Source organism: Ranitomeya variabilis, chromosome 3, assembly GCF_051348905.1.
Source record: "Ranitomeya variabilis isolate aRanVar5 chromosome 3, aRanVar5.hap1, whole genome shotgun sequence".
In the NCBI taxonomy this organism is placed as follows: domain Eukaryota; kingdom Metazoa; phylum Chordata; class Amphibia; order Anura; family Dendrobatidae; genus Ranitomeya; species Ranitomeya variabilis.
The window spans coordinates 742480024-742500237 of NC_135234.1; the positions used below are offsets into that span (position 1 = coordinate 742480024).

A 20214-nucleotide genomic window follows, 5' to 3' on the forward strand; every position below is an offset into this window, starting at 1 on the left:
TCGCACAAATCTTTCATGAACAGTGATCTGTGTGCAATGCGAGGATGCGATTTTATAGCATAAAAGTATCCGTGTGACATCCGTATGGCGAGATTTTCTCGCCGGCTTGCAAAATGGACATATAATGGATCCATGGGCTGAAATATTTGTGAAAACATATATGCAGTCTCTCTCTCTCTCTCTCTCTCTCTCTCTCTCTCTCTCTCTCTGTATGTATATATATATATATATATATATATATATATATATATATATATATATATATATATATATATATTGTAGGGATTCCACTCACTCAGGTGCGACGGCTGACACTCAGGAGGCACGTTCCTTTAAAGTTCACAGGGTTTATTACGTCATAAACCACATGGAAAAATAACAGCAAACAAAATACCCTTAAGTTCAGGAAAAGCATAACAAAGTGTCCAGTCCACCAGGCTCAGTCCTGTAGCGTTAACACACTCAGGAGGGTTTCACCTCCACACATGTCCCCTGTGTTAAGCATTTGCCTGTCTTATATAGAGCTAACCACACCCAGTAACCCATCACATGATTAGCCATGTGGTCTGATATCACCACAGGTCCTGGAACACACATATATACATGGGTATATACAACAAAGAAATACTCCGGGCTACATTACAGCAACAAGGCACTTATGTGGCACATACCTCCCGTCGACTACACACCCTTTAGCCACGCTACATACCTCCCCCCTCTGCCTAAAGCCGTGGGGCTTGGCACTTTTCCCCACTAAACAAGGGATTCTTGACAGGGCATCCGCATTACCGTGCAGCTTTCTGGCCCTATGTTCCACATGGAAACTGAAGTCCTGCAGGGCTAAGAACCAACGGGTGACCCTAGCATTTCTACCCTTTGTTTCCCTCATCCATCTTAGTGGGGCATGGTCAGATATCAATCTGAATTTACGACCCAGCAGATAGTACCGTAACGTATCCACCGCCCACTTTATGGCCAAACACTCTTTTTCCACGACTGAGTAGTTCTTCTCAAGATGAGGACAGCTTTCTACTCAGATAGAGGACAGGATGCTCCTCCCCATGTAGCTCTTGGGAAAGGACTGCTCCTACCCCAACATCTGAGGCATCTGTCTGAAGAATAAATTCTTTATTAAAGTCTGGGGCCATCAGAACGGGCTGCTTACATAGAGCCCCTTTCAACTCTTGGAAGGCTGACTCTGTCTCTTCGGACCATTTAACCATCACTGATTTTGTCCCCTTTAGCAGATCAGTCAGAGGCGCAGCCACTGTGGCGAAGTTCGGGATGAACCTCCTGTAATATTCCACGATTCCCAGAAAGGCTTTAACTTGCTTTTTGGAGAGTGGTTTCGGCCATGTTTGGATTGCCTCCACTTTCCTGATTTGGGGCTTTATTTCTCCACGACCCACTATATAGCCTAGATATTTAGCTTCTTCCTTACCCAAGGCACACTTCTTCGGGTTTATTGTAAACCCCGCCTCTCTTAGAGCATCAAACACCGCTTGGACTTTCTCCAGATGACTCTCCCAGTCCGGGCTAAAGATGACGATATCATCTAGGTACGCAGCAGCATAGGCCTTATGGGGTGCAAGGACTCTATCCATAGCCCCCTGGAAGGTCGCCGGAGCTGGAAGCATCCATCAGGTGTCGAAAAGGCCGTCTTCTCCTTGGCTTCCTGTGCCATGGGGATCTGCCAATACCCCTTTGTCAAGTCCAAGGTGGATATATATCTGGCGTGCCCAAGCCTTTCGATGAGCTCATCAACGCGGGGCATGGGATAAGCGTCAAACTTGGAGACCTCATTCAACTTCCAATAGTCGTTGCAAAACCTCCATTCTCCATCAGGTTTTGGGACCAGGACAATTGGGCTCGACCAACCGCTCTTGGATTCCTCGATGACGCCAAGCTTCAACATACGCTCCACTTCCTTGGAGATAACTTCTCGACGAGCCTCAGGAATACGATAGGGCTTCACGTTCACCCGCACATGTGGCTCTGTTAGGACCTCGTGCTCTATGACCTTCGTGTGTCCTGGCAACTCTGAAAACAGGTCCCTGTTTTTCTGGAGTAACTCGCGGCACTGCTGTTTCTGGGACTTCGATAGCGTCTCTGCTATAGTAACCGCTCCAACCTCACCTTCTGGGTTGCTTAACAACGATGGAGATACTGTCGGCTCTCTATCTTGCCACGGCTTGATAAGGTTGACATGGTATACTTGGAATGGTTTCCGTCTTCTTGGTTGGTGAATTTTATAATTTACTTCACCAAGTTTCTCGACAACCTCATATGGCCCTTGCCATTTGGCCAAGAACTTGCTCTCCACCGTCGGAACTAACACAAGAACTCGGTCTCCCGGATTGAACTGCCTCACTCTTGCAGACCGGTTGTAGACTCTGGCCTGAGCTTCTTGTGCCTGGAGTAGGTGTTCTTTCACAATAGGCATCACCTTTGCAATCCTCTGCTGCATCAGGGCCACATGCTCAATGACGCTTCTCAGCATGCTCTTCAGTGTCTTGTTAAATCTCTCAACAAAGCCATCTGACTGGGGATGGTACACCGAGGTCCTCAACTGGGAGATTTTCAGGGCTTTGCACAACTCCCTCATCACTTTGCTCATGAAAGGTGTCCCCTGGTTAGTCAGGATCTCCTTCGGCAGACCTGTCCGGGAAAAGACATGTACCAACTCGCGGGCTATACTCTTCGAGGAAGAATTTCTCAGAGGAATTGCCTCAGGATAGCATATGGAATAGTCCAGGATGACTAATATATACTGATGGCCCCGGGCTGATTTAACTAAGGGACTGACCAAGTCCATGGCAATTCTCTCGAACGGCACCTCAATAATGGGCAGGGGCACAAGGGGGTTCCGGAAATGAGGAGTGGGAGCAGTTAGCTGACAGGTAGGGCAGGACCTGCAGTAGTTCACTATTTCCCGGTGACACCCAGGCCAATAGAACCTCTGCACAACCCGTTCCTGCGTTTTTTCCACCCCTAGGTGTCCACCCAAGATGTGTGAATGGGCCATGTCCAACACCTTCCGTCTATAAGGACCCAGCACTAGCAACTGCTCTACCAACTCCTCCCTTATTTTCGTGACCCGGTACAACAACTCCCCACTCATCAGAAAATGGGGAAATCTTGTGTCTGCCCCCGGCTCCTGTACCACCCCGTCAATAACTGTGACATTATTAAAGGCTTCCCTCAGAGTGGGGTCCCTATGTTGGGCAGTCCCAAAATTTTCACCGGTTACCTCTAACTCCATAGTGTCAGATGCAGGGGATACTTCCTCCTCATCCCCAACCAGCACACAAAAAGGAAACCTATCTGTCTCTGGGTGTGGTGACACCCTTCCAGGGTTCACTGGTTCCCTACTCTTGCTAGAGAGCTCAGAACCTTTTCCCCACAAATCCCAAAACAGACAGAAATCCCGGCCAATAATTATAGGGTGCAACAAGTCCTGCACGACACCGACTATGTGGGACTCAGTGCCACATGCCGTTTCAATGTCCACCCAGGCCAAAGGGTAGTCCTTGGCATCACCATGTATGCACCGCACGCCGACCTTCTTTCCCGGGAGCAGGTGGAGAGGGAAAGTGGCCCTCACCAGGGTCACTAAGCTCCCTGAGTCTAACAGCGCCGTTGCTGCTCGACCGTTCACCCTTACGGGACACGCTTGAGGTCCCTCGTTGGGCGGAGAGTTCACACTGCAGGCTGGATACGCATAGTATGAACAACGGCGTCCCATGCTGCAGTCCATCTGCTCAGTGGTCTGGGAACACGGCAGCTATATGTCCTGGCCCGTGGCACCTCCAGCAAATAATATCACCCGTAGGGACCTTGGGCACCACCTCCCCCACCCTTTGTGACATTGGACGCGCCACCCCTTTTTGGGACTCAGCAGCTTTCTGGGACCCCCAGTACGGCACGGGCTGCCTCCCAAAGGAGCCTTCCATCCCTTGGTATCTCTCGATCAGTTCGTCGGCATTCTGGGGATTACCCTGGGCAACCCAAGTCTGTATGGACCTCGGGAGGGAATGCACAAACCGATCCATCATCACTCGTTCCACCATCTGTGCAGGTGTACATGACTCTGGTTGCAGCCATTTCTGGACCAGGTGCAACAGATCAAACATTTGAGAGCGAGGCGGTTTGTCCCGGTGATAGGCCCAGCTGTGAACTCGCTGTGCCCTGACAGTCAGTGTCACCCCCAAATGTGCGAGAATCTCGACTTTCAATTTGTGATACTCTTTGGCATCCTGCAAGGTGAAATCATAGTACGCCTTCTGGGGTTCTCCAGTCGGGTATGGTGCCAGTACCTCTGCCCACTGCTCTGGCGGGAGTTTTTCCCTCTCATCGACCCTCTCAAACACCGTCAGGAAGGCCTCAACATCATCCCCGGGGGTCATTTTCTGCAATGCGCGTCTTACAGTCTTCCGGACGTGGGTGTCATCAGCCAGACCTGGGGTTGGGGCACTCGTCTTGCCCTGGATGGCAGTTGCCAGAAGCTGCATCTGCTCCCGTTGCTCCTGCTGGCTCTGTTGCATCTGCTGCCGTTGCTCCTGCTGGCTCTGCCGTTGCTCCTGCTGGCTCTGTTGTTTCTGCTGCATCAACAGCCTGTTGGTCTCTTGCTGTACCTGCTGCCGTTGCTCCTGCTGTGATTGCAAGTGGACCAAGTGTTTCAGCAGTTCCTCCATTTTCCCCGGCTGGCTTACAACAGACTTGACCCAGGACATTCAATAACAGACTTTCGTCTCCGCTGGGAACGCTGCCCGCACGTCTACCACCAATTGTAGGGATTCCACTCACTCATGTGCGACGGCTGACACTCAGGAGGCACGTTCCTTTAAAGATCACAGGGTTTATTACATCATAAACCACATGGAAAAATAACAGCAAACAAAATACCCTTAAGTTCAGGAAAAGCATAACAAAGTGTCCAGTCCACCAGGCCCAGTCCTGTAGCGTTAACACACTCAGGAGGGTTTCACCTCCACACATGTCCCCTGTGTTAAGCATTTGCCTGTCTTATATAGAGCTAACCACACCCAGTAACCCATCACATGATTAGCCATGTGGTCTGATATCACCACAGGTCCTGGAACACACATATATACATGGTTATATACAACAAAGAAATACTCCGGGCTACATTACAGCAACAAGGCACTTATGTGGCACATACCACCCGTCGACTACACACCCTTTAGCCATGCTACTATATATATATATATATATATATATATATATATATATGTCAGTGAGACACACACACACATATATATATTTATATTTCATACAGGGCTAGATAGCAGAAAAGCCGGTAATTCAATTGTCGGCTTTTGCTAAGTCCTTACCGAACCCTACAGGATATGAGACATGGTTACATACAGTAAACCATTGCATATCTGGTATATTTTTATAGGTCCCTCACTAATAATGTTAGTAGTGTTTGTGTGTAAAATAAAATAAAGGGTTAATTCGCGGAAAAAACTGGTGTGGGCTCCCGCGCAATTTTGTCTGACAGATAGGGAAAGCCAGTGACTGAGAGCAGATATTTATAGCCTAGAGAGGGACCATGGTTATTGCCCCCCTGGTTAAAAACATCTGCCCCCAGCCACGCCAGAAAAGGCACATCTGTAAGATACGCCTATTCTGGCACTCAGCCTCTCTCTTCCCACTCCCCTGTAGAGGTGGGATATGGGATAATGAAGGGTTAATGTCACCTTGCTTTTGTAAGGTGACATTAAGCCTGGTTAATAATGGAGAGGAGTCACTAAGACGCCTATCCATTATTAATCCAATAGTATGAAAGGGTTAAAAATACATACACGTTAAAGGGAACCTATCACCCCGTTTTTTTCGGTATGAGATAAAAATACTGTTAAATAGGGCCTGAGCTGTGCATTACAATAGTGTAGTTTGTGGACCCCGATTCCCCACCTATGCTGCCGAAATACGTTACCAAAGTAGTCGTTTTCGCCTGTCAATTAGGCTGGTCAGGTCGGATGGGCGTGGTTTCTTCCCCCAGATATTGCGTAGTTTTCCGTTGGTGGCGTAGTGGTGTGCGCATGTCCAAGGTCCCGAATCCTGCACAGGGGTGTGAAAATAGCAGCGATGTCCGTTATTCCATTGGTGATCGGTGGGCGCGGCCATCTTGCTTTGGCCGCGCGTGCGCAGAAGCGGCGCTCTGCTGGCCGCGGCTTCAGGAAAATGGCCGCGGGATGCCGCGCATGCGCAGATGGATATCGCGGCGGCCATTTTCCTGAAGCCGCGGCCAGCAGAGCGCCGCTTCTGCGCACGCGCGGCCAAAGCAAGATGGCCGCGCCCACCGATCACCAATGGAATAACGGACATCGCTGCTATTTTCACACCCCTGTGCAGGATTCGGGACCTTGGACATGCGCACACCACTACGCCACCAACGGAAAACTACGCAATATCTGGGGGAAGAAACCACGCCCATCCGACCTGACCAGCCTGATTGACAGGCGAAAACGACTACTTTGGTAACGTATTTCGGCAGCATAGGTGGGGAATCGGGGTCCACAAACTACACTATTGTAATGCACAGCTCAGGCCCTATTTAACAGTATTTTTATCTCATACCGAAAAAAACGGGGTGATAGGTTCCCTTTAAGAATAAAGTATTTTAATGAAAGAAAGAAACACACAGGATTTAATATCTTTATTGTACGCTCAAACCAACCAAAGACCTCGTTCTACTGTAAAAAAATTCCAAATTAAAAAAGCAACAATATCCCATACCTGCCCGCCGTACAGTCAAGTCCCACGCTGTAAATCCATCTCAAGGGGTTAAATACTTTACAACCGGGAGCTCTGCTAATGTGGCCGCTCCCGGCTGTAAACGCATGCAGCGATTTCACTCTCACGTATAATACGGCCGAGAAAACAACGGATGATGGGAGCTGCCCAATAGATTAACATTGGTCCTAGTGCTATGCAATTTTTTTATCACATAGCACTCGTCCGTATTACGGTCTAGTGTGACTCCGGCCTAATACAGATATTGATGAAGACTTGTCACATGAACGTTCACTGGGTCGCAAACATCTATTTTATGTGAACGAGCACGTGTGCAAAATTTTCAGTAAATGAGTTTACACGGCATAGGATTGTTGTCACCGTAGTGTGCTACATATTTGTGTAACTCCTGAGCATCTGCAGACTATAGAGGAACTTACCCAATCTTGTACCCAAATCCTGCTGAAGTAAAGTGCGCCAAATCCCAGGTCCAGTCTTTCCCAATCCACTATACCAGGTCCAGTCTGTCCCAATCCACTATACCAGGTCCAGTCTGTCCCAATCCACTATACCAGGTCCAGTCTGTCCCAGTCCACTATACCAGGTCCAGTCTTTCCCAGTCCTCTATCGCAAGTCCAATCTATTCCGGTCCACTATCTCAAGCCCAGTTTATCCCAGTCCATTATACCAAGCCCAGTCCACTATCCCAAGTCCACACTATCACAGTCTGCAATCCTAAGTCAAGCCTATCACAGTACCATATAATATGTCCAGTCTGTCCCAGTCCACTATACCAGGTCCAGTATATATTAGTGCACTATTCCAGATCCAGTCTATCCCAGTACTCAATTATAGATCCAGTCTATCCCAGTACACTATTCCAGATCCAGTCTATCCCAGTACACTATTATAGATCCAGTCTATCCCAGTACACTATTATAGATCCAGTCTATCCCAGTACGCTATTATAGATCCAGTATATCCCAGTACACTATTATACAGTAGGTCCAGTCTATCCCAGTACACTATTATAGGTCCAGTCTATCCCAGTACACTATTATAGATCCAGTCTATCCCAGTACACTATTATAGATCCAGTCTATCCCAGTACACTATTATAGATCCAGTCTATCCCAGTACACTATTATAGATCCAGTCTATCCCAGTACACTATTATAGATCCAGTCTATCCCAGTACATTATAATAGGTCCAGTCTATCCCAGTACACTATTATAGATCCAGTCTATCCCAGTACACTATTATAGATCCATTTATAACATAAACCGACGCTGTGGACGTAATTACTAGTAGAGAAATCCCTTCTACCGGACGTGCCCATCGCACTCCAACGGGGAACAGAAAGGGGCAAAACTCCCTTATGAATATTAACCTATAAACTCCAAAGAGCATAATGCCCCATCACAATAATACATGACGCTATCAATACATCTAAAATTAATAATTTTTATTAGCAAAATACAAACACATAAAACAACAAGTGTTGAGGATAAGGTGCATGACTTAAAAAGAACACCAACACAGGTGTGCACAAAATAGAAAATGTAAGGGTGCATTCACAGGACCGTATAAAGCCTGCAGTAAACCACAAAACGGCAAAGGTGCAAAAGAATATATATATATGCACATATGGGGAAGGAGGACAGCGGTATTAAGCCAAGTGACCAGTAACCCTTCATGTAGGAATACCCCCTGTCTGCACTAACACCCACCCATATTGCAACCTGCCCAGAAAAAAAGCATGGCTAAACCACGGACCATGTGCTGTGCTTACCCATATGTGCAGTCTATCTATGCAAGGTGTCCTTACGGATGGCCATAAGTAAGGACACCTTGCATAGACTGCACATATGGGTAAGCACAGCACATGGTCCGTGGTTTAGCCATGCTTTTTTTCTGGGCAGGTTGCAATATGGGTGGGTGTTAGTGCAGACAGGGGGTATTCCTACATGAAGGGTTACTGGTCACTTGGCTTAATACCGCTGTCCTCCTTCCCCATATGTGCATATATATATATTCTTTTGCACCTTTGCCGTTTTATGTGGTTTACTGCAGGCTTTATACGGTCCTGTGAATGCACCCTTACATTTTCTATTTTGTGCACACCTGTGTTGGTGTTCTTTTTAAGTCATGCACCTTATCCTCAACACTTGTTGTTTTATGTGTTTGTATTTTGCTAATAAAAATTATTAATTTTAGATGTATTGATAGCGTCATGTATTATTGTGATGGGGCATTATGCTCTTTGGAGTTTATAGGTTACTATTATAGATCCAGTCTATCCCAGTTCACTACACCAGGTCCAGTCTTTCCCAGTACACTATTATAGATTCAGTATATCCCAGTACACTATTATAGGTCCAGTCTAATCCTCAATTTGTTTCCCACAGGAGTACCGCAATGTGATTGGGAGCCTGCCGGAGGATGATAAGCCCGCGTTCTTTGGTCTACCGGCTAATATTGCCCGTTCCTCCCAGCGTATGATCAGTTCTCAGGTAAAGTGTCGGGACCCCCTGCATGTACCCCGATGCATTTTTACTGCTAAATGTACTATATAGTGACGAACATTAGAAGATGGCTGCATGGTGGCTCATACAGTATTTATGTTCTATTACCTCGCACATTGTCACATGGGGTGACTGCAGACTTTTCTTCTGAGATCGGACAACCCAAGTGTTTAATGCTCTATTCTGGGTACCGTAAATGTCAATGTACAGGAGGGGGAGGAGGTGAGCTGTGACAGTCTATCCCAGTCCACTATCTCTAGTTCAGTCTATCCCAGTATACTATTATAGGTCCAGTCTATCCCAGTCCACTATCTCAAGTTCAGTCTATCCCAGTACACTATCTCTAGTTCAGTCTATCCCAGTATACTATTATAGGTCCAGTCTATCACAGTACACTATCTCAAGTTCAGTCTATCCCAGTATACTATTATAGGTCCAGTCTATCCCAGTCCACTATCTCAAGTTCAGTCTATCCCAGTCCACTATCTCAAGTTCAGTCTATCCCAGTACACTATTATAGGACCAGCCTATCCCAGTACACTATTATAGGTCCAGTCTATCTTAGTATACTATCTCAAGTCCAGTTTATCCCAGTACACTATTTTAGGTCCAGTCTATCCCAGTATACTATCTCAAGTCCAGTCTATCCCAGTACACTATTTTTTTTATACACGATTCTAGGTCCGGTCTATCCCAGGTCCGGTCTATCCCAGGTCCGGTCTATCCCAGGTCCGGTCTATCCCAGGTCCGGTCTATCCCAGGTCCGGTCTATCCCAGGTCCGGTCTACCCCAGGTCCGGTCTATCCCAGGTCCGGTCTATCCCAGTACACTATTATAGGTCCAGTTTATCCCAGTTCACTATCCCAGGTCCAGTCTATCTGCTGTTCCCAGCACAGACACCAGCGAATAGAGTGACTGCAGACTTGTCATTTGTAAACCAGACAACCCCTTTAATGAATTATGGGATGTGCCAGAATTGTTACTAAGTCAGAAAGTGGAGTAACATATCTGGCGTAAGGTACGTCACTAGTGATGAGCGAGTGTACTCGTTGCTCGGGTTTTCCTGAGCACGCTCGGGTGGCCTCCGAGTATTTAGTTTTCATTGCGGCAGCTGAATGATTTACAGCTACTAGCCAGCCTGAGTACATGTGGGGGTTGCCTGGTTTCTAGGGAATCCCCACATGTAATCAAGCAGGCTAATAGCTGTAAATCATACAGCTGCTGAGTCAACAAAAAATAAATCTCCGTGCAGTCATAAATACTCGGAGGTCACCCGAGCGTGCGCGGGAAAACCTGAGCAACGAGTACACTCGCTCATCACTATACGTCACAGCTCATGCCATGAATTAGACAAGTGGGCGTTTCTCTGTTCCACCCCTATTCATGCTTCACCAATTCTTGTGTAGCTGGACAAAATTGGTTTCAAAACTCCAACATTTTTGCTCAACCTTGTATCGACCCCCATTTTTTTTACATTAGGAGTCAATAGGCAATATATTCAGCTGCGGTTACACTCATCCGTGCCGTATGTACATCTCTAGATGTTCCTGGTCTATACGGGGCGATTGGCCCAGACACGTAGGAAAGCAGCGTTCTGCTGAGAATTAGTCTCTAATTTCTCCACCTGTCAGTAATTGGAGCTGAGCGCAGGAGCGAGGGTTTTATGACTTGTATGCCGCGGTGACTGCGTCTCTATTCTTCCAATATCCTTATCAGAAGCAATATAAGCGGGAGTCTGATAGCGGTATTACCAAGAACAGTCCAGCAAGTTTAGCCGCTCTTCCGTCGTCTATCCACAAGGTCAGCGCGGGCTCAGGCGCAGCCTTTTCACACACTGTCGAATCATTTTTTTTTTAAGCCATTATCACCGCTGACATATTATGGGATTTGCAGAGTGTAGCACTGACGCCTTTAGCAATAGTCAACAGTGCTGAGTTACTGACCCCCCCCGGAGACACAGGGCATGAATATTTATGCAGAACTGCGCCTTTCTATTGACACAGCCACTTTGTCATTTTTAACCTTTCTGTATGGGAAACATTTCTTTTTGGAAATCCTGTTTGCGGTGGGACTATTGACCTTGACAGCCTGATTTGTCTACTCTCCTTTCATGGACCACAACAGTTACAGTTATCATGGTGTCGGGGACCTGAAAGATAAGGATATGGGAGTGGGGAGACCATTAAAAGGGAAATCATTTATTTGGACGTAAGGACCATGCAAGTCATTGTTCCTCCAGCTGCTTTCCTGGCTAAAATTAAGGTTCTCTTATGTAAAAGGGTTTGCTATATCTTCTTTCTTCAGGAGCCCACCACTCCTCAGCTTCCTGCTTTTCGAGGGCATTGCGCTCCTGACAAGAGATGGGCGGATCCCTGATGTTCCGGCCCAGCGGGTTCAGCCGAGCAATTTAGAAAGTTAGGGTTCGAGTACCAGAACCTGAACCCCATTCACTGTCTGCTTTAGCAAGGTTGGATATCTGAAATAGTGGGGTCCCCACACTGTTTTTTTTTAAATTATTAAATAATCAGTTTGGGTCCCTCCCATTTTAGACAACCAGCCAAGCTAAAGCACACAACTGGGGGCTGGTATATTCACAGGCTGGTAAGGGGGCCATGGATATTGTACCCCCCAGCCTAAGTATAGCAGCCCGCAGCCGCCCAGAAAAGGCTCATCTATTAGATGCGCCAGTTCAGGAGCTTTGCCCGGCTCTTCCCACTTACCCTGTAGTGGTGCCAAGTGGGGGTCTAGCTACAGATTAGTAATGGAGAGTGCCAGGGCCGGATTTAAGGGGTGGGTGGCCTGGGCCCATTTTTGAGGGAGGATCGTTTTTCAAGGTGCTGCAATATGTAACGCAAAAACACAAAATGCCACGAACGCAAGTTTATTTACAAAAATCATTTACGCAGAGTAATTCAGGTAAAATCATTCATTTTTTACAATCCGGGCACTTTCCTTGATTTTGGTGCTGCAAAATCACTAATGATGTCACTAAAGTCCAATTCACGCTGGGCTCTATATGTCAGAGGCTGCTGCTGGGTTGTATATGTATGAGAGGCTTTTGCTGGGCTGTATACAGTGCCTTGCGAAAGTAATTCGGCTCCCTGGAACTTTTCAGGGTATGTGCACACGCTGCGGATTACTCTGCAGATTTTTCCGGACTGATTTTGGTAAATCAGCAGGTAAACCACACTGGGGATTTCCTGTGGAATTACCGTGGATTTACAGCATTTTTTTTTTTTTTTGCGGATTTTGTGCGGATTCCACCTGCGGATTCCTATTATGGAGCAGGTGTAAACCGCTGCGGAATCCGCACAAAAAATTGACATGCTGTAGAATAAACAACGCTATTTTTCCGCAGCATGTGCACTGCGGATTTTGTTTTCCATAAGTTTACATGGTTCTGTAAACTCATGGAAAACTGCTGCGAATCTGCAGCGGCCATTCCTCTGTGTGCACATACCCTAAACCTTTTCCCACATATCATGCTTCAAACATAAAGATACCAAATGTAAATATTTGGTGAAGAATCAACAACAAGTGGAACACAATTGTGAAGTTGAACCAAATTTATTGGTTATTTAAAATTTTTGTGGAAAATCAAAAACTGAAAAGCGGGGCGTGCAATATTATTCGGCCCCTTTAACTTAATACTTTGTTGCGCCACCTTTTGCTGCGATTACAGCTGCAAGTCGCTTGGGGTATGTCTCTATTAGTTTTGTACATGGAGAGACTGAAATTCTTGCTCATTCTTCCTTGGCAAACAGCTCGAGCTCAGTGAGGTTTGATGGAGATTGTTTGTGAACAGCAGTTTTCAGCTTTTTCCACAGATTCTCGATTGGATTGAGGTCTGGACTCTGACTTGGCCATTCTAACACCTGGATACGTTTATTTGTGAACCATTCCATTGTAGATTTTGCTTTATGTTTGGGATCATTGTCTTGTTGGAAGACAAATCTCCGTCCCAGTCTCAGGTCTTTTGCAGACTCCAACAGGTTTTCTTCAAGAATGGTCCTGTATTTGGCTCCATCCATCTTCCCATCAATTTTAACCATCTTCCCTGTCCCTGCTGAAGAAAAGAAGGCCCAAACCATGATGCTGCCACCATCATGTTTGACAGTGTGGATGGTGTGTTCAGGGTGATGAGCTGTGTTGCCTTTATTGTTGTGAGTTCCGTTCTCGAACTCCCTCCTGTGGTCATGAATGGTACTTCGGCGAGTTCTGTCTGTGAACTCCCTCTGGTGGCTGTGAATGGAGCCACTAGCCATTGAGGTTCTTTCCTCACCTGCTCTTGTTTATTTTGACTGGCTTCTCTATTTAACTCCACTCTGATCGTTAGTGTTTGCCAGCTGTCGATGTCTTTGCACTGGTTCAGATCTCTCTTGGACCTTCCTGAGGACCTGTCTACTTCAGCAGAAGCTAAGTTCCTGCTAGTCCTTGATTGCTCATTGTTTTCTTGCTATGTTCTAGTCCAGCTTGCTATTATGAAATTGTCTCACTAGCTGGAAGCTCTGGGGTGCAGAGTGGCACCACCGCACCGTGAGTCGGTGCGGGGGTCTTTTTGCTCACTCTGCGTGGTTTTGGTAGTTTTTTGTGTTGACAGCAAAGATCCCTTTTCTGTCCTCAAACTGTTTAGTTAGACTGGCCTCCTTTGCTAAAATCTATTTCATTCCTGTGTATGTGATTTCCTCTTAACTCACAGTCAATACATGTGGGGGGCTGCCTGTTCCTTTGGGGAATTTCCCTGAGGCAAGGTGAGGCTTTATTTCCTATCTCTAGGGGTAGTTAGCTCTTAGGCTGTGAAGAGGCGTCCAGGCAGAGTTAGGCACGCTCCACGGCTATTTCTAGTGTGTATGATAGGAGTAGGGTTGCGGTCAGCAGAGTTACCACTTTCCCAGAGCTTGTCCCCGATTCTGAGATTAACTATCAGGTCATTCCGGGTGCACCTAACCACCAGGTCCATAACAGTACAGCTGGCCAAAAGTGTTAATGCATCTCAGTAGAGGGATAAGAGAAGTTCTGAGACCATTTTTTTTTCTCTGCAGTGTGTTTTGTCTTTCTTTTCCCCTTAACCTCTGGGTGGTTCAAGACTCAGGTGTAGATATGGACTTTCATGGCCTGTCATCTAGTATGGATCAACTCACTGCAAGGGTGCAGAGCATTCAAGATTATGTGGTTCAAAATCCGATGTTAGAGCCTAGAATTCCAATTCCTGATTTGTTTTCTTGAGATAGATCTAAGTTTCAGAATTTCAAAAATAATTGTAAACTGTTTCTTGCTCTGAAACCCCGCTCTTCTGGTGACCCCATTCAGCATGTAAAGATCATAATTTTTTTGTTACGTGGCGACCCTCAAGACTGGGCATTCTCCCTTGCGCCAGGAGATCCTGCATTGCGTAATGTTGATGCGTTTTTTCTGGCGCTGGGATTGCTTTATGATGAACCGAATTCTGTGGATCAGGCAGAGAAAATTTTGCTGGCTTTGTGTCAGGGTCAGGATGAAGCGGAGGTGTATTGCAAGAAGTTCAGAAAGTGGTCTGTGCTTACTCAGTGGAATGAGTGTACCCTGGCAGCAATTTTCAGAAAGGGTCTTTCTGAGGGCCTTAAGGATGTTATGGTGAGGTTTCCCACTCCCACTGGTCTGAATGAGTCAATGTCCTTGGCCATTCAGATCGATCGGCGCTTACGTGAGCGCAAATCTGTGCACTATTTGGCGGTATCCTCTGAGCAGAAGCCTGAGCCTATGCAATGTGATAGGACTTTGACCAGAGCCGAACGGCAAGAACATAGACGTCAGAATGGGCTGTGTTTTTACTGTGGTGACTCCACTCATGCTATCTCTGATTGTCCTAAGCGCACTAAGCGGTTCGCTAGGTCTGTCACCATTGGTACTGTACAGCCTAAATTTCTTTTGTCCGTTACTCTGATTTGCTCTTTGTCGTCCTACTCTGTTATGGCATTTGTGGATTCAGGCGCTGCCCTGAATTTGATGGACCTGGAGTTTGCCAGGCGCTGTGGTTTTTTCTTGGAGCCTTTGCAGCATCCTATTCCATTAAGGGGAATTGATGCTACGCTTTTGGCCAAGAATAAGCCTCAGTATTGGACTCAGTTGACCATGTGCATGGCTCCTGCACATCAGGAGAGTATTCGCTTTTTGGTGTTGCATAATCTGCATGATGTGGTCGTTTTGGGTTTGCCATGGTTACAGGTCCATAATCCAGTATTGGATTGGAAATCAATGTCTGTGTCCAGTTGGGGTTGTCAAGGGGTACATGGGGATGTTCCATTGTTGTCAATTTCTTCCTCCACTCCTTCTGAAGTCCCTGAGTTTTTGTCGGATTACCGGGATGTGTTTGATGAGCCTAAATCTAGTGCTCTACCTCCTCATAGGGATTGTGACTGTGCTATTAATTTGATTCCTGGTAGCAAGTTCCCTAAGGGACGACTTTTCAATTTATCTGTGCCAGAACATGCTGCTATGCGGAGTTATATAAAGGAGTCCTTGGAGAAAGGGCATATTCACCCGTCATCGTCACCACTGGGAGCAGGGTTCTTTTTTGTGGCCAAGAAGGATGGTTCTCTGAGACCTTGTATAGATTACCGCCTTCTCAATAAGATCACGGTCAAATTTCAGTACCCTTTGCCTCTACTGTCTGATTTGTTTGCTCGGATTAAGGGGGCTAGTTGGTTCACCAAGATAGATCTTCGAGGGGCGTATAATCTGGTGCGTATAATACAGGGCGATGAATGGAAAACAGCATTTAATACGCCCGAGGGCCATTTTGAGTACCTGGTAATGCCATTCGGGCTTTCTAATGCTCCCTCTGTGTTTCAGTCCTTTATGCATGACATCTTCCGAAAGTATCTGGATAGATTCATGATTGTATATTTGGATGATATTTTGGTCTTTTCAGATGATTGGGAGTCTCATGTGAAGCAGGTCAGAATGGTGTTCCAGGTTCTTCGTGCTAATTCCTTGTTTGTGAAGGGATCTAAATTTCTCTTTGGAGTTCAGAAGGTTTCCTTTTTGGGCTTCATTTTTTCCCCTTCTACTATCGAGATGGATCCTGTTAAAGTTCAGGCCATTTATGATTGGACTCAGCCTACATCTGTGAAGAGTCTTCAGAAATTCCTGGGCTTTGCTAATTTTTACCGTCGCTTCATCGCTAATTTTTCTAGTGTTGTTAAACCGTTGACTGATTTAACCAAGAAGGGTGGTGAATTGGTCCTCTGCCGCCGTTGAGGCTTTTCAGGAGTTGAAACGTCGTTTCTCTTCGGCCCCTGTGTTGTGTCAGCCAGATATTTCGCTCCCTTTTCAGGTTGAGGTTGATGCTTCTGAGATTGGAGCAGGGGCTGTTTTGTCTCAGAGAGGTTCTGATGGCTCTGTAATGAAGCCATGTGCTTTCTTTTCTAGAACGTTTTCGCCTGCTGAGCGTAATTATGATGTTGGCAATCGGGAGCTGTTGGCTATGAAGTGGGCATTCAAGGAGTGGCGACATTGGCTTGAAGGAGCCAAGCATCGCGTGGTGGTCTTGACGGATCACAAGAATCTGACTTATCTCGAGTCTGCCAAGCAGTTGAATCCCAGACAGGCTTGTTGGTCGTTGTTTTTCTCCCGTTTCGATTTTGTGGTTTCATTCCTTCCGGGTTCTAAGAATGTGAAGGCTGATGCCCTTTCAAGGAGTTTTGTGCCTGATTCTCCTGGAGTTTCTGAGCCGGCTGGTATTCTCAGAGAGGGGGTAGTTTTGTCTGCCATCTCCCCTGATTTGCGTCGAGTGCTGCAGGAGTCCCAGGCTGATAGACCTGACCGATGTCCAGCGGAGAAACTGTTTGTCCCTGATAGATGGACTAATAGAGTTATCTCTGAGGTTCATTGTTCGGTGTTGGCTGGTCATCCTGGGATTTTTGGTACCAGAGATTTGGTGGCTAGGTCCTTTTGGTGGCCATCCTTGTCGCGGGATGTGCGTTCTTTTGTGCAGTCTTGTGGGACTTGTGCTCGGGCTAAGCCCTGCTGTTCTCTTGCCAGTGGGTTGCTTTTGCCCTTGCCGATCCCGAAAAGGCCCTGGACGCATGTTTCCATGGATTTCATTTCTGATCTCCCTGTTTCTCAAAGGATGTCGGTCATCTGGGTGGTTTGTGATCGTTTCTCTAAAATGGTCCATTTGGTACCCTTGCCTAAGTTGCCTTCCTCCTCTGATTTGGTTCCGTTATTTTTCCAGCATGTGGTTCGTTTGCATGGCATTCCGGAGAACATCGTGTCTGACAGAGGTTCCCAGTTTGTTTCAAGGTTTTGGCGGTCCTTTTGTGCTAAGATGGGCATTGATTTGTCTTTTTCTTCGGCTTTCCATCCTCAGACAAATGGCCAAACCGAACGAACCAATCAGACTTTAGAAACATATCTGAGATGCTTTGTTTCTGCGGATCAGGATGATTGGGTGACCTTCCTGCCATTGGCTGAGTTCGCCCTTAATAATCGGGCCAGTTCGGCTACCTTGGTTTCGCCTTTTTTTTGTAATTCGGGTTTTCATCCTCGCTTTTCTTCAGGGCAGGTTGAGCCTTCGGACTGTCCTGGTGTAGATTCTGTGGTGGACAGGTTGCAACAAATTTGGATTCACGTGGTGGACAATTTGACTTTGTCCCAGGAGAAGGCTCAACGTTTCGCTAACCGCCGTCGCCGTATTGGTCCCCGACTTCGTGTTGGGGACTTGGATTGGTTATCATCTCGTTATGTACCTATGAAGGTTTCTTCTCCTAAGTTTAAGCCTCGTTTCATTGGTCCTTATAGGATTTCTGAAATTCTCAATCCTGTGTCATTTCGTTTGGCCCTTCCTGCGTCTTTTGCCATCCATAATGTGTTCCATAGGTCGTTGCTGCGGAGATATGTGGCGCCTATAGTTCCCTCCGTTGATCCTCCTGCTGCGGTGTTGGTCGAGGCGGAGTTGTAGTACGTGGTGGAGAAGATTTTGGATTCTCGTATTTCGAGACGGAAACTTCAGTACTTGGTCAAATGGAAGGGCTATGGTCAGGAGGATAATTCCTGGGTTGTTGCCTCTGATGTCCATGCTGCCGATTTGGTTTGTGCCTTTCATTTGGCTCGTCCTGATCGGCCTGGGGGCTCTGGTGAGGGTTCGGTGACCCCTCCTCAATGGGGGGGTACTGTTGTGAGTTCCGTTCTCGAACTCCCTCCTGTGGTCATGAATGGTACTTCGTCGAGTTCTGTCTGTGAACTCCCTCTGGTGGCTGTGAGTGGAGCCACTAGCCATTGAGGTTCTTTCCTCACCTGCTCTTGTTTATTTTGACTGGCTTCTCTATTTAACTCCACTCTGATCGTTAGTGTTTGCCAGCTGTCGATGTCTTTGCACTGGTTCAGATCTCTCTTGGACCTTCCTGGGGACCTGTCTACTTCAGCAGAAGCTAAGTTCCTGCTAGTCCTTGATTGCTCATTGTTTTCTTGCTATGTTCTAGTCCAGCTTGCTATTATGAAATTGTCTCGCTAGCTGGAAGCTCTGGGGTGCAGAGTGGCACCACCGCACCGTGAGTCGGTGCGGGGGTCTTTTTGCTCACTCTGCGTGGTTTTGGTAGTTTTTTGTGTTGACCGCAAAGATCCCTTTTCTGTCCTCAATCTGTTTAGTTAGACTGGCCTCCTTTGCTAAAACCTATTTCATTCCTGTGTATGTGATTTCCTCTTAACTCACAGTCAATACATGTGGGGGGCTGCCTGTTCCTTTGGGGAATTTCTCTGAGGCAAGTTGAGGCTTTATTTCCTATCTCTAGGGGTAGTTAGCTCTTAGGCTGTGAAGAGGCATCCAGGCAGAGTTAGGCACGCTCCACGGCTATTTCTAGTGTGTATGATAGGAGTAGGGTTGCGGTCAGCAGAGTTCCCACTTTCCCAGAGCTTGTCCCCGATTCTGAGATTAACTATCAGGTCATTCCGGGTGCACCTAACCACCAGGTCCATAACACTTTATGCTAAACATATCGTTTGGCATTGTTGCCAAAAAGTCTGATTTTGGTTTCATCTGACCAGAGCACCTTCTTCCACATGTTTGTTGTCTCTCCCAGGTGGCTTGTTGCAAACTTTAAACGACACTTTTTATAGATATCTTTGAGAAATGGCTTTCTTCTTGCCAGTCTTCCATAAAGGCCAGATTTGTGCAGTGTACGACAGACTGTCCCACCTCAGCTGTAGATCTCTGCAGTTCATCCAGAGTGATCATGGGCCTCTTGGCTGCATCTCTGATCAGTGTTCTCTTTGTTTAAGATGAAAGTTTAGAGGGACGGCCGGGTCTTGGTAGATTTGCAGTGGTATGATACTCCTTCCATTTCAATATGATCGCTTGCACAGTGCTGCTTGGGATATTTAAAGTTTTGGAAATCATTTTGTATCCAAATCCGGCTTTAAACTTCTCCACAACAGTATCCCGGACCTGCCAGATGTGTTCCTTGGTCTTCATGATGCTCTCTGTGCTTCAAACAGAACCCTGAGACTATCACAGAGCAGGTGCATTTATATGGAGACTTGATTACACACAGGTGGATTATATTTATCATCATTAGGCATTGAGGACAACATTGGATCATTCAGAGATCCACAATGAACTTCTAGAGTGAGTTTGCTGCACTGAAAGTAAAGGGACTGAATAATATTGCACGCCCCACTTTTCAGTTTTTGAATTTCCACAAAAATTTCAAATAACCAATAATTTTCGTTCAACTTCACAATTGTGTTCCACTTGTTGTTGATTCTTCACCAAAAATTTATATTTGGTATCTTTGTTTGAAGCATGATATGTGGGAAAAGGTTGAAAAGTTCTAGGGGGACGAATACTTTGACAAGGCACTGTATGTTGTAATAGGTCTACTCACACGGCTTCTTAAATAGAATATTTAAAGTCTCATAAACGGCGTCACCAGATAATGTTAATGCTGC

The 20214-nt window shown here is 46.5% G+C and overlaps 1 protein-coding gene across 6 annotated transcripts in view; it reads left to right on the top strand.

Annotated features, from left to right (window-relative positions):
* The window catches only part of DYNC2H1 (dynein cytoplasmic 2 heavy chain 1), a 491577-nt gene that overhangs the window by 291466 nt on the left and 179897 nt on the right, over positions 1-20214 (top strand). For all 6 annotated transcript variants that reach the window (XM_077298509.1, XM_077298507.1, XM_077298508.1 and 3 more), the window contains one exon: positions 9172-9276. In XM_077298509.1, coding sequence (XP_077154624.1) covers positions 9172-9276 — 105 coding nt within the window. The remainder of the gene's footprint in view (positions 1-9171; positions 9277-20214) is intronic.